The sequence below is a fragment of the Carassius auratus genome, chromosome 43, assembly GCF_003368295.1.
Source record: "Carassius auratus strain Wakin chromosome 43, ASM336829v1, whole genome shotgun sequence".
NCBI lineage: Eukaryota > Metazoa > Chordata > Actinopteri > Cypriniformes > Cyprinidae > Carassius > Carassius auratus.
In genome coordinates, this window is record NC_039285.1 from 10,344,719 (window position 1) to 10,360,375 (window position 15,657).

Consider the following 15,657-nt stretch of genomic DNA (forward strand, 5'->3'; position numbering starts at 1 on the left):
AATTGATATCAATGTAATTGAGCATGGTACTGTTTCTAATATCAGAACGTCATTGTTTGAGATGCCTTAATTCAGTTTAAAATGCTAAATGAGAACGTAATTTCATCAAATGGCTCTGTTGGAAAGAGCTCATGCATATGTCTCCATTTTCAGCTTAAAATTTAATGGTCTGGGTTTAAATTCAACCAACAAGACAACGGTGCACCTGTGTATATAAATTTAAAGGCATTTCGATTTAAACAACTGTACAAATATGATCATTTCCACCCCATCAAATACTCCACACAATGAAGCCAAAGTTAATAAGAACAATAGACCTCATCTAATTGTAAAATACTTCCCTTCTGTGTATGACGTCGACATGCATAATATTCTGCTCATGTCCGTAACATGAATTAATAAGGGTCTGGTTGAAAGTTGTCCATCAAGCCCTGAATATCACACACACATAAAAGCCAAAGGGCAGACAGCACACACTGGACATGGTTAATCAATGCAACTCCACTGCTTGAGAAACACAGCTGAATATCAGATGTTCATCTAGAATACATTGAGACACTCAATTCATATCGTCTTTTTTTTCTTTAGCATATTTATTGATTTATTGAAGCATTTATAGATACGTGTGTCCAGTGTGTTTTGTCCACAGGGGTTGATGAACAAGGGCTGTGGAACCAACCTCATTGACAAATCAAGCACAGCACAAATCTGTGATACATATGTCACTATATGCACCACAGTTTCAATACAGTCATCATACATATTACAATGAAAGGCAGTGACAATGCTTTTCATATTAATGAAAAGGTGTGCTGTTATTGTTTATTATAATATGTATTTTTTGTTCTTTTAGAAAAATATCTATGTTTAAAACAAAACCAAGTGCATCAAGCTCTCCCTTCTCTTCTCATTGACAAAAATAACATTTTCAACATTACATTACAATCATTGTATGTATATATATATATATATATATATATATATATATATATATACACACTAAACATATGTATGCATACATAATATATATTTATATATATTTTATATATATAGTTTTAGCCATAGAAAATGTTCATAGTGCACCACATGCCTTTTTAGTTGCCAACATGAGATAACTATGAAATAATAATAATAACCATAATAACAATATCCGTGATAACTGCAGTAAGACAACAGTAACAGATAGAAGGAGCAGCTAACAGCCCCACAAAATTCTTCCATTTGGCAGCAACGGCACAATCAAGAGCAAAAGAGAAAAAGCATCATGAAAAATCAGTAACTCAAAACATCAAAAACATTCACAGGAAAGTAAACGGTTCATATTCAGAAGCACATCCCGTCCTTTAGGTCGGCAACCGTTTCGTGTTCCTTCCGTCCACAGCTGGCATTTGTGCTTTTTTTTTTCCATTTTAATCATCAACAACAACCCCCTTAAAGAAAGAAATCAACTGGAGATGTAGTACTCTGTGACTTCCATTCACAATCAAAGCCTAGAGCTGTGCTTAACCACATCCACAACTCAAGGACTATGTCAAGGACTTTTAGAAGCACAGAGGCCACTCATCCAAAACCAAGAGGTTGTCCTTTTTTTTTTTTTTTTTTTTTTTGGTTGCTCATTAAAATGCTCTTCAAACACATTTTATGTTATCATCAGATAAGCCACTTTTGAGAACAGAGTTAATACTATCATTGAAACACAGAATGAAACAAACAAACAAACACCTGGAGAAAGGGGAAAGGTTGAACACTGTGAAAGCTCTCAGGGGACCAGCGGGAGATGACAGGTAGAGCATGGTCTTGTGAATACTCTCGCCATCTCCTACCTCCACATTACAAGGGCTCTCCAAAACTCCTCCGCTGGCCTTGCCAAAGTCTAGCCAGTGTGCCTCCACTCATCCAAAATCAAATCCTCGATGCTGAGGAGAAATAAAGAGTCCCGTTCCTTTAGCCAGTGTGGTGGCATCTGAGATGGCATTTGATCTGCGTGCTGAAGCTGGTTGGTTTTCGGTATTTTGAAATGTCTGCTCGTTTTGAGGTTCCACCGTGGGCCGGTCCGTGCGAAGGGTATTTGTGGTGTCGGAGTGTGGGCTGGCACTCACTCAAGGTTCCACGGGTTTTCAGGGTCCAACGGGCTCTCAGGGGCCGAAGACTTCAGAGAGAACCATAGGTACATAGAGACAGGAGAGAGGAGAAACAGATGTGGAGATGGACAACAGAGGGAGAAAATAAAAAGACAGATAGGTACTATAGAGTGTGTGGTCATGTCCTTTTGTCACAGGAAGAGGTGTGGATGAACTGGATGGAGAAAGAAAGGGTAGCAAGGACGCCCGAAACGAAAAACCAAACCCACAAAGCAGTTCTGTGCCCCCTTTTTTGCTTAGACAAATACACAGCAGGCACCTGGCATGGATAGAGAGAGAAGGAGGGAGATGATACACCAATGTAAGCCAGAACGAGAAAAGATCAAAGCAAGGGGGAGTGCGCTGATGTGCTCTTTTTGTTACGTCAAACGGATTTGAATGTCTATGACAATTTAAGTGTGTATGTGTGTGTGCATGGGCTACTGACTCATCTTGATATTAAGCCTGAATTCATTGTGAATTAATATACACTTACATCATTTGATGAAGTCACTCAGACGCTAACGCATCTGGGCCTCGGTTTCAAATCGAAAGGCTTTAATCTAAAACATCAGTACAACGTCTGATGTTATACCTAATGTCTGAATTTGTATGTGTGCATGTGTTGCTGTCAAAAGGCAAGCAGAGGCAGAGAGAAGCAGAGCTCTCAAAGTGCAAGAAGCGAGGGTGAGTTCAGGGAATCAGAGGACTGATCGCTACTGCTGGTTCGCTGGTTAGCGCTGGCACCGCAGGCTCCCTCTGGGTAGGTGAACACAAATGAAGATGTGTATGAGGGGATGTAGCTGCCGGCGTCAGGGTTACCGCCACCGTCGGCAACAAGGCACGGGCCGTCCGGCGCCGGCTGGCCCTGCCCATAGAAAGAACTAGAAAAGGCTACCTCCTGCATCATCCCTTGCTGCTGTTGTGCTGGGGCCGGCTGTGTCTGCGTGGGCTGTGAAACCGGGACGTGGTGGTGGTGGTGGGACGAGTAGGCAGGCGGCAGGTAGAAAGTGTCCTCCTTCACAGTCAAACCCACCACGGAGACAGAAGGCATCTGCTGGGACGTCTGCGGCAGTGGCAGCGGCAGCGGCGCGGGGGGCTGGTCCTGGTGATAGGGAATTTTGCAACCGGGTTGGTGGGCGACCAGGACGAACTCCAGGCGCTCCTTCTCCTTTTGCAGCTCCGATATTTCAGCCTCAAGCTCGGCCTTCTCCTCCTCCAAAATGTCTGTCTCCTTAGGTTGGAGAGACAAGAGGAGGACACAAGGGGATAGAGATTATATGATCACATGAAATGAGGACAAAAACAAGGGTTTCCTTTTATCATAGTTGTTCAGGCACAGAGCTACTTCGAAAATGCATGTTGCTATAGTTTCACAGAGCAACAACAAAATAAACTTGGAGAAAATGCCATTTTCTTAATTGCGAACTCAATTCCCACAGTATAATTACGGTGGGTTTACACTCTTTGTTCTAATTGCAGTGCAGCATAATGCATATGTGTGTGTTGGAATCATTTACAAAATATCATTCTAAAAATGATTGTTATGAGCAGATTGGCATGTTATTAATCCAGTAATTATGATGCCTTTGCATTCATCTGTTATTATGGATGAAATATTGTAATGTAACAAGTGTAATTATATGTGAGTACAGCATCGCTCACCGACTGTAACCTGTCTGTGAGCTCACGCCGTCGGTTCCTACACTTAGCGGCAGCCAGTTTATTTCTCTCTCGTCTAACACGTCTCTTCTCCTCCTCCTCAGCTGTCAGCTGGGAACAGAAAAAATTTAGTTTTTACATTTGATTTTTTTTTTTTTTTTATCAAAATGTTAAATGACTAACCATGCTGTCATGGTCCTCACTCACTGTTTCATCCCGTGCACGGCGACGGCTCCGAGATTGTCTCACTGGGCCAGGAGTATCAGAGCTTGGTGGGGTGAAGCCTCCACCAGATGAAAAGCTTGTGCCTGGCAGGTCATAAGGATCCAAAGCAACAGGCTGCGTCATGGTGCTGGAGCCTGTGCCGCTTTGCCCTGGTGCAACGGAGGAGATGAGAGTGGGCTGCACCATCCACTGCAGATCCTGGCTGGTGGTGATGGCCGTCACTGTGGGCACAAATGAGCTGGGCATGTCCACCCCTGCCCCGCTGCCGGTCGACCCTCCACCCACCCCTACCACGCCAGTGGTTGATACACACTCCTGGAAACCAAAAACATAAACAGTATATAACTATGGGCCCCATTTGCTTGCTGTAAACAAAGCTATAAAAGCTAACTAAAACCATTTTGTTACTTGAAGCTAAATTATAGTTGAGTGAAATAAAATGATATATACAAAAAAAAAAAAAAAAAAAAAAATCTCATTTTTTTTCAGTCTAAGGGGATATTTTACACAAATTAACATTCTGTCATGTGGTTCCAAAACCTGTATACGTTTATATCTTCTGAAAGAAGATATTTTGAAGAATGTGTGTTATCAGCCATTGACTTCCACAGTATTTTGTTTCCAATCTATGGGAGATAATGGGGACCAAAATTGTTTGATTCTTCAAAATATCTTATTTTATTTTCAACATAAGAAAGAAGCTCATATGGGTTTGGAATGACATGAGGGAGAGTAAATAACAACAAAAGTTTTGGTGAACTATCCCTTCAACTTGAAGTAACGACAAAAACTCAAGTGAAACAAACTGGAACTGATAAATAAATAAAAACTATACAGACAGAAAAATCTATAAAAATAACAAAAACACACAACAAAATTACTAAAACTATAAATAAAATTAAAACAAAAACTGAAATTAACATTTTATTAAGGCTTTTTGTGTGTATTTATAAGGCTGTAATAATATATCAATGATAGTAAAATACCACTTGCTGTAAAGCTGTATCTTCCTCCATGTAAAATAACAGACTAATGAAACAGAAAAAAAGAGTAAGGATAATGAAAAGCAGCAAAAAATATGAAAAAGACATGGATTCTTATCAGAATTTAATGTTTTCACTCTGTTTTAAAAAAATTCCAACAAATTAACAACAAATGGGTGTCCAAATACAAGTACACAATACATTTTACGTTTTACCAATCTGTACATAGCTATTAAAACATATTTAGAAGAAAAATCTATATTTGTAGGGTTACTTTTTTTAGAAAACAAAACAAAAAAAGGCCCAGTGATGCCAGTGTGAGTTCCATGTTTCATTAATATTCATTTAAAAGCGTGTTAGGCAAAGGCGCACGCTGTACGCCGTAGCCAATAAGCGTCCTCGAATCCCCCCTCCCGTCCCTGTTCCTCCGCCCCCGTCACACCCCCGGTGTTCCCCTTAGCAACGCAACGTAACACTCCAAAATAGAACGCATTGACGTCACGCAGAAGTCTGAGAAGCGAGAGCAGCAGCACTGAGCAGAGGGCGGAGCTTCGTGCGAGAACGTCGGAGAGTTCCACAGCTTTGTCATCTGTTTCGCGACGTGCTGTAAACCCACCACGTTGCTAACCGCCTGATTACGCGGGCATGCTGACTTGTCAGTATTCTATTGAATTCTATTCCGACTTTACACACCTCAAAACACACTCGAACGAATTCAAATGCATTCCCCCAGCAACGTCGCTCCGCTTCTCAAACAGAAACAAGCAAACCTCGCAGCTGCCGCGCTGTTTAGCAAAACGTTTCTTTGCACGGACAAACACGATGTGAAAATGTGAATAAATAAATACTGTGACTTACTTGCGGTGCGCTAGTGGTGGGCGGACTCCCGAAGGATTCCACGGACGACAGGTACTGAGATTCAAGAGAAGGAGATGAGCTTCCACGGGAGCCGGTGTCGGGGTCTCCGGGGAACCCCTGAAACATCTCCCCGGTGGAGCCGAGAGAAGCCGAAACACCTACTGTGCCCGGCGAGAACGGGTTGTCACCTGTCACCCAACAGATGTCACATGAAACGCTTTTTCGTCAGGACATCAACTATTCGCTTACGTTTGTAACCCGTAATGCTCCGTAAAAAGAGAAAAGTGGATGCATTACATTTAAAAATATATATATTATATTAAAGTCACTTACCGTAACAAGTTTTATTTGGAGTCTTCGTCAAGATGCCCTTAGTCTCTTTCCAAAACAGTTGCATTAAGACATTAATCCAGTTCCCTGCTGGAGGAAACTTCTAAAATCCAATCTCTTTTTGAATAACACTTCCCAGGCCTTGGTGCAATCCGTGAAATGTGCATTTATAAATCCATAAAATATAATCCGGAATGTGTTTGTTACAAACAAGAGTAGAAGGTTGTTCGGTGTGTCGGCAGCAGCGTCTTGTGAATGAAGCCTGAGAACGCATTGTAAAGTAGGGAGTCCTGGCTCCTCCTCTTACTGGTGTTCCGCTGACGTAGGTGCCCATATATGGTCCAAAAGCACTGTTTTTGTTTTCGGTATCCAAGCAATATGACGTGTAAGGGATTCCCTCACCCACAGAAAGAGACAGCTCGATCGCGGTCAAGAATAGGTACGTTTACTACTACTTCCACGAGATATTTTTAATTGTTACATGGTTTTCACGGACAATATTTAGAAACGACACGGTTTGCAAATATATTTACGTCAAAAAATGTGTTACGCTTAACAGTATTAAGCTTTATGCTATTTTTATGTCACTCTATATCATTCTCTAAAAAAGGTTCTCTTTTAATAAAATTATCGAAGTCAAGAGATTGAAACACCAGATTTAAACAGGATAATAATAAACAAATAAAGAATCGTGTTCAAGTTTATTTATTTTTCATTAATTACATTAAAAGTGGTGGATAAAGTGCATTGCATGATTTAACTTTGACAAGTTTTATTTAAAAACATGAAGGCAACGGGATTTATGTTTTTAATTATAGTGCACTTATATAGTGCAGAAATGTGTACAAATACAGACTAGGAGAAAACACAAGAGCAATGCGTAAAGCTGATTGAAGTATGTTTGCTGAGGTAGCGGTTAAGCACAGGAGGGAAACCCGCTTTTAGCTGTTTTGACTCCACTGTAAACTTTCTCATCGACACGCCCCACGGAATCCCTTAAACACTGGAGCTTCCCTCGAACGCGAACTGTCTTGAGAACCGGTCGGAGCAGAGATTTAGCCTACATTACCGTTGTCTATTGTGGGTAAGTTTGGGAACTATGCATCTAATTCTTTGTTATTATTATTTGTGTTACATAAATCTGCTTACCACATTCGTCACTGTCGGATCAGCGTTGCTATATTCAAAGAAAGATATGCTGTTTATTAAATGCCAGTTTTAAGACAATCACTTACTCAGTATAAATACTAAACCAAATGCTTAAAATTATTGAAATGCATGTATACTACGATCAACGGAATGTGTCAGTTTCGCACTCAGCAAAACAAAGCGCTCATTGTTAAGGCTTGATACCCATTTACAAGAAGCTATGTAGCCTGCAAGTTCCAAGTCGGACAGTGGGCTGCAGTGACGGGAGTCACAGCGTGTGTCACACAGGCTACTGTCACATACACTTCATGTAGGAACAAACGTGATTCATTTCTGCGTGCAAGGAAATGAGTGTGGCTGCTCGTTATCAAGGTAAAATTCAAATTCATTCGGAAAGTTAAATATGGCGAGATTAAAACATACGCCGGTGTTGGTACTCCTCGACGGTGGGGAAGAATGGGGATAACAAGAATTAGTCAGCAGCGCTTGAACGTCACCGGCGGAGCACGCCGTGTCCAGCGGCAGACATTAACGACTGAACCGGAATGACTAATGCGGAGTACTTCTGTTCTGTGTGCTGCAAACATTTCACCAGTACCCACCAGAACATTAAAACACGACGGTTACGTCAGAGAAACTATATGTGGGACGCTTAGAGATAAGATAGATAGGGGAAAATATCTATATTTCGCTTTAATACAGTGTGGCAGGTGTTTGAGGGGCATCAGTCGGTCTGGTTAATGCATGTTTCATATGTTAGTTTATGATGTAATTTAGCTAAGAAAAAATGACTGACGAGTCAACCCTACATCACTTTTTTTTCTTAATGTTTCATGTTAGACAGAATGACAGTCTTTGAACATAGTGAAAGTGAATGGTGACTAAGGCTGTCAGCCACCAACACTCTCTTTTTGTTTAACGGTAGAAAGAAATGCGTGCATGTTTGGAACAACATAAATGTGAGTCAATTATGACTTTTTATTTTGGGTGAAGTGTCTCTTTAAGTTCCGTTAATCTGCACCATAACATTTACATTTTAGTCAAGAAATGCACGGACGAAGGGAAACAATACGATAGCAAACAAACGTCTTCTAACCGTTGCACTTCTTGTGGTTTAATGCAAAACAGACTAGACGGATTCTGAAAGCAAACAACCCCGCGACGTTTACGACCAGCCCTGCGTGTGTATACAACGTCTCGTCGCCGTGGAAACGCCGTTCCTGCACGTCTGACGCAAGGACGTCACGACGATTGGTACTTTTTTGTTTTCGCTGCGTAGCAACCGGTTTCCGTGGTAACACTTAAAGGGGCGGGAAAGTGGTTTCATGTAGTCCGTGAGGTTTCACAGACGAGGGAAAGTGCTCTTCGTGTGCGCGAGCGTGTGTTTACATTCTTTAATGAGGTCTTTAGAGGCGAGTGTTTTTTTCTTTTTAGTATTTAGACCACAGGAAGACTTACTTTAGTTCCATTTATTTTTTTCAGTAGCCTAAGTCCCATTAGCCGTGTAGCCAGAATGCTAATCGTCCGACATGACTGTGTAAATATAACGTTAGCTGTTATGTTGCTAAAAAGTACATTAAACAGTGCACTGTATCAAAATCACGTTTGTATGCTCGATTAAAGAGAACGAGTGCTCGACATGTGTATAGTCTGTCGGATAGTTTATTGTAGTCTCTTGGAGTCTTGTAAGCAACGACAGGCTGCTAGAAAATCGAAATCGAAAGTTGTACTTCTTTCTTTAACTTTTACACAACTCTTGCAAACTAATTCGACTGTTTCTGTTAAGTAATTTTTGTTTCGCAAATAGTTGAAGTACCTATTTAACTTTACTTTGTTTTAAAGTTGTTCATGTTGTAAAAAAACAACTCACTCATATCAAACCAAGATTAAGGTTCCTAAAACTACGAGGATAAAGAATACGTTTTATTTTCGATTTTTTAAATAATTTAAACTTTTTGCTTACATAGCAGGAAATTCAGGTATAATTCAGTGCACAAAACATTATTGTATTAACTAACAGTGGTATATATATATATATATATATATATATATATATATATATATATATATATATATATATGATATTTTGTCATATTTAATGCATTATTAAGCTAGTGTGTACTACATGTTGCAACAATGCACTTTTTTGTTGTAAAGTGAAATTCAGTGCACTTATCTTTATATATAAGCAGTCTTTGATCTGTTTCCAAGGACTTCTGTATGTTGATAGGATCCTATTCTTTTTTAGTACAAGTAAACTGCTTCAGAAACATCTACAGGATAACTAATTGCATCTTGCATCCATGTATCTACAATTAACATAAAATTGTTGATGACAGTTTATTGCAGTTAATTAGGAAATTAAAGAAAATAATTAATCATGCCCTTTGACCCTGTATGATGAGTCCATAATAATAGGAGTTTCAAAACACAGGAATTATGATAATACAGAAATGGAAATGTGAAATAATGGCCTTTTTCGAGAACAGCTTAAGCAGGAAAGCATACAAGGTCAAAGCTATGAGGCAGCCTAGGTTTAGGTTTCCTATATATTAATGTGTCAATTGCTTTGCTGAAAAAAATAAATAAAAATTAGCCTATATGTTTTAATGTGTTATATATATATTTTAATGTATATATATATTTTAATATATATATATATATATATATATATATATATATATATATATATATATATATATATATATATTTACACCTATGCAAATTTATTTAAACATATTAGCTGTTATACACATGTAGAAATGAAATGCATTATTTTTAAGAGTTTTAGTAGTTAAGTAAGTAAATAGGCAGGTCATTTAGCATAATGATATGTCCAGTAATCATGAACTAACTTGCCAGGAGCATTTACTGTGATGATCATTAAATATATTGTTGTTTCTTAGGAGACTGCTGTTGCTGCAGTTTGTGTGTTGGCAGAACAGTGAATAGGAAAATATGTTCATTTGCATTTGTTCAAACTGCCCAACTTCGCCCCTCGCTTTTGGTTGTTCTCATGCATTCATTTGGCTTTATGCAAAAATAAAGCTCAGTTTTGGCACTACTTCAGAGCCATATTGTTTGCTTTGGATTGTTTGTTCATTTTTTTAATTAACCCTTGCTGCCGTGCTTCCCAAAAAAAGTTCCATAATGGAGGGGAGTACTGTATGTTTTGTTTACCCGACTCTCTGTTTTCGTCTCTCTGGGCTTTGTACAGCTTGAACCCCTGCAGCAATCACGAGAGTGTCTTGTTTCCTGGAGAGGCGGGACATGTTTGCTTGGTTCCCTGCCCAAAATATTTGTAACCAGGCAACAGCTAGGCCCGTCCCACAATAGCTCTGTGTTATTGACACCCTTCTTGCTGTTGCATAACTTCTTCTTCCCAGCACCAGAACTCAAAATTAGCAGCCTCGTCAAACTGCACAATCAATGTGAATTTGGCTTGTATTGCTTCTGTTTTATTCCTATGGACCTTCACTGCATAAACTTCAAAGTTGATTTCTTTACTCTTTGGACTTGGACTGCCGTGTTTGCACACTGATGCACCGAGTTACAAAGTGTTGAACTGAAAGTGACTTTGCTGCTGCTGTAACCTCCATTAACACAGAGGTTTGTTTACACAGACTTTGGCTACGAGGCGAACATTTTAGTTGCCTAAAAAACAATACTTGCCTTATAAAGCATAAACTGAATGATTAAGGAAATAGTCTTGCATACGTCTCTGTTGTGAATATGAACTCAAATCTTGAATGTTATCCTACTGAAAAGAAAAAAATTGTGGTCTTCGGTGGTTTGCGAGCTGGCTCTTTAAGCAGTGGTTCTCAACCCTTTCTTGTTTAAACCAATTAATTTATATGTCTTCTCCAGATGTTTGTAATTTACTGGATAAGGATTTTGAAAAATATTTTTACTCCGTTTCTACTCTAATAAACTAATAAAATATTTTAGAACTTGGCATAGCTAGAAAAATGTATAATCTTTATAAAAATGTATTTGGTGTTTAATTTGTGCTAGAATTAGCCTTCCTGATATATCTAGGTTTATCTAGGCTTTGGCAATCCTGATTCATTGAAACCCCAAACAAATGGTTGAGGGTGTTATTTTTTATCTTGTCTTATTTTTATTTATTTAATAAGGAACAATTACACACATTAATAATACAAAAAAAGAAAAATGTGTGTCAGATTTAGCCAAACTGGTTCATTTTCACCCGTGCTCCCTTGGCAGGATAATGTTAAAGACAATGAAAACAGCAGACAAAGTATTCTCTTAACCTTAATAATAATGATGATGATTATGATTTTAAATGAGTTTGCTGCACTTTGAATTAGAAACATGAATCATGAATAAAAACCTTAAAAACAAATTATTCTGAATGATTTTAAGTCATCTTGTGACTCTCTTCAAAGTTTGCTGAGGCCACCTAGATTCAGAGGGGTTTTGGTCACTTTCAGATTTCCAGCTCGGCCTGACAGGGAGACCCTATTAAACTAGCCAACACCAGTTTAAACAACTTCAAAACTATGGTAACTGCTAGCAAGCTTCAACATACATTAAACATTTAACATTCCTGCCTTCCTTGTAGTAGGATTTTAGGTTTAATTCTTTTGGATACCTGTAATTTATATCAGCTTTGTTCATCAAGAAACTAGTCTCTTCCACTCTCCCTTTTTCATTTGTCTCATAAATGGGGAAACTCTCAGTCATGTCTGGAAACATCTGGAGGGGCAGACAGCATGAGGTCATTGCTCTCATCCGGGTTCGCCACACGTGTACGTCTGTCTGCGCTGAAGAAATGTGAGAGAGAAGCTGTGGAATTTACATTTTTGTCCGAAACAGAGCCTTGTGATTGGCTCCCCTGCATCTGCGCTATTTTTCCTGTAAACTTGTTCAGAGAAACTGGATTTCAACTTGCTGCTATCAAATCCCATGTGGTTGAAAGCACAAACGTAAGACTGTTTAGTAAAGCTGAAGAACAAACCCATGATCTAATATTTGAAATACTATTATTTACTGGCATCTGTGGTTCCATGAAGAACCATTCACAAAAGGTTATTTAGTGGAAAATGGTTGTAAAGATGATTAAAATGCTCTTCTCACTAAGAAAGTTATTTTAAGAACTGTTCCCTGAAAGGTATTTCAGTGAACCTAAAATGGTTCTATGTCAATGTTTGGTTTTTTATAAACATCCCAAATGTAGCAGCGAGGTCTGGGTGACCCTGACCTACATAGTCAAGTATTTTCAATGACTATATTGCCCAATATTAGACCGCAGACCAGTGACGGACAAGACTTTAATTCATTTACTCCATTACATTCACGATTTCCTGTCAGGATAATGTCACTGAGCAGTCGAGGAAACTGTGAAGGAAAAGGAAACAGTGTGCTGTTTTTGATCAGTGTTCGTTTGTTCGCATTCCGATCAAAATCAGAGAGCAGGAAGGTGTTTTTAGAAAATAAACACTGAAAAGTGCCTGAACAGGACTGACTTTTTAAAGTCAAATCTGCTGAGAACGTCACACCGTAATTTAGATTCACCATTACCAATTGTCTGTCTGAATCCAGCTCTCACTGGCACTCCATTGTGAACATGAATTGCCATTTTGTTCCATGTAAGACTGTGCAATTCGGCGGGCTAAAGCATTACTGAAATGCAATGAGTTTAGTATTCAGCAGCGTAGCGTGACTCAGACAGCGTAAACCTCAAGCGCGTCAAACGTAGCCTACTTTCTGTAGGCCTCATGCCAGACAGAGAGACACAGCACTGGATCAGAGAGAGAGAGAGATTGCACTCTTTCTCTACCTCCTCTCTGCATTTCTATCAGTCTCCAGCTATTCTTTCTTTCAACCCCCACATTCTCTCTCCTGATCTTCGCATCCATCTCCCCCACTCCTCCAATGCTTATGCAACAGTTGCCCTATTTTTATGCGGGAGGCTGTGAGGCAAGAGAGATTGAATGAGCAGGTGGGAGAGAATGATGGAGATAGGAGGAAGGGGGCTACAGGAGTGCTGTCTGTGCACACTGCACACGTCAGGTGAAAGACAAACTGTCCCTTTCTGACTCCCCCTACCCCCCCGTGTGCCACTCTTCTTCTCCGTCATCACCTCCCCCCACCGCTCTCCCACGGTCGAGTCTAGATGAACCTTGTTTTCACTCGCGAGATTGCCATTTATTGGTAATTGAGGTAAGAGTTTAAGGTTGCTGTTACAAAAAGTGTTTCTTTTAACTCATGTAATACTGGATTTCATTTAGGACTATATGCTTTAACATACTGTAATTGAAAAAGAAAGAGTTTAAACTAAAAACAGCACTGTGGGAGAAAAATAGACTTTAAAGGATAGTTCATGTTTCATTTGACAAATGAAAACGGACTGTGGGTTACACCTACATATTAAACGGACTGAACATTTGTCCCTCACGGCCCCGTTTTCATTTGTAGCAGATTGAACATGGTCTCCACTTCAACAACAGTCCACAGAGTGATGAAACGTGTCTCTGAAAGCTGAATATGGCCAATTCACTGGAATTTGGCATCATGCAGGTAAATTTTGTAACAAAGTAACAGCTGTCTCAGACTACAGCAGTGGTTCTTAACCCCACACAAACTTCCTAGGAGGAATCACTGGATGATTTAAAAGAATAAGTTATTTTTATTAATATCTCTGTTTTTATTAATATTATTAATATATTCATTATTATTATAATGTAATCATCATTCTAATCTAAACTAAATAAATATTGTTTTCACAGAAGAACATAAAGATCTGGAAGACAGAACATAACTTCAGAAATCACAAAATGAATCATTAGTAACTTAATATATTAAATTAACTGTGTTAATTAATCTGCAGCTAAATGCAGCCAGTGTACTACTACAAACTACATGTACTTATTTATTTAATCTGTATGATTTTCCTTCTTCTGTGTAACATAAAACAAGAGCTAAGGTCAAGGTGGCATAGCTTTGTTTTCCCAGTGTTCTTCTTTTAAATATATTCTTAGCATTAAACAGAAGAAACAGATAGTTTTGGAATAAATAATAACAGGCTTTTCATTTTTGCATGGACTATTTCTTTAAGCAAAGTGCCTTGGATCCAAATATAAAACAGTATACTGTATAACTGTAGTAAATGTCCCAGACTGATTCTCACATCGAGAGAGATCGCATAATCCCATATTTTAATTACGCAGGAGCGGTTATAAACTTGAGAGAAAACAGCTGAGTAAATCACAAAGTCTGAGGTGAAATTTTAAGCATTTGTTCAGATAGAACTAGCTGCATAGGGTAACAAAGGTTTTAGTTTCTTTATTACTAAGACAAAAGCCTGGGAGATATTTAGGTAACACTTTATAATAACTGCATGCTATTAATCATTAGTTAAGCATAAGGAAACAGTTAATTCATCATTTATAAAGCATTAATAGACATTTATAAGCAGTTTAAAAATACAGATATAAATGCTTTATACCTGATTTAAAAGCATATCAATAATCTATTTGATAATTCTTTTTTCATATTTTATTAAAGATAAATTTATCATTTCTAAATTAAGTATAGCATTATTTACACACCAATTATTAAGGAGTTGTCAATGGTTCATAAGATCACTTAGAAATTGTAAGTAAATGATTAATAAACTATTTAAATGTGCATTCATCTTTTTATTCAGACATATAGTAATAGTTACTTATAGTGTTAATAAATGGTTTATTAACATGTATTTCTACTGTAATTCAGGGTTAATTCAGGTAGTTATAAAACAAATGTAGTTGTTAGTTAACTATTTTTGTGAGCTCATTTAAAGTGAGGACTATTTATGCCTTGGAAAGCTTTTACAAATGAGATTTAAAGGCTGTTAATATTTCTATGTTCTGTATCACTGTGTGGTGTTTCTTTCCGTTTTTTGTTTAGAAGATAACTGAGCCTTTAAATATCCTTTATAAATGCTTTACAAGGCATAACTAGTCCTCACTTTAGATGAGCTCACATAAATAGTTTACTGACCACTACTAAATGCTTTATAACTACCTGAATTTACTACATTTCTTGTGATCTTATGAATCACTGGCAACTCCTAAATAACTGGTTTGTAAATAATGCTATACTTCATTGAGAAATGATAAATTGACCATGAATGAAGTATGAAAATACAATTATTAAACACATCATAGATATGCTTTTAAATCAAGAATAAAGCATTTATATCTGTATTTATAAACTGCTTATTACGGTCTATTAATGCTTTATAAATTATGAATTATCTGTTTACTAATGCTTAATTAATGATTAATAGTGTGCAGTTATTATAAAGTGTTACCGATATTTAC

General features: G+C 38.1%; 1 protein-coding gene across 5 annotated transcripts; it reads right to left on the reverse strand.

Annotated features, from left to right (window-relative positions):
* Positions 1–203: 203 nt before the first annotated feature.
* On the reverse strand, positions 204–6,442 carry fosb (FBJ murine osteosarcoma viral oncogene homolog B). 5 transcript variants are annotated; one of them, XM_026230990.1, is made up of 6 exons: positions 6,182–6,442; positions 5,849–6,036; positions 3,966–4,322; positions 3,786–3,893; positions 3,019–3,354; positions 204–2,879 (listed from the first exon to the last, which is right to left on the reverse strand). In XM_026230990.1, the coding sequence occupies exons 1-6, from the start codon at positions 6,243–6,245 to the stop codon at positions 2,814–2,816; spliced, it is 1,119 nt and encodes a 372-aa protein (XP_026086775.1). In that variant the 5' UTR covers positions 6,246–6,442; the 3' UTR covers positions 204–2,813. The 5 variants fall into 5 exon arrangements, with proteins under 5 accessions (XP_026086775.1, XP_026086777.1, XP_026086776.1 ...); XM_026230992.1 differs by having other exon boundaries at positions 3,990–4,322; positions 6,182–6,441; XM_026230991.1 differs by having other exon boundaries at positions 204–2,149; positions 6,182–6,441.
* Between the last annotated feature and the right edge of the window lie 9,215 nt (positions 6,443–15,657).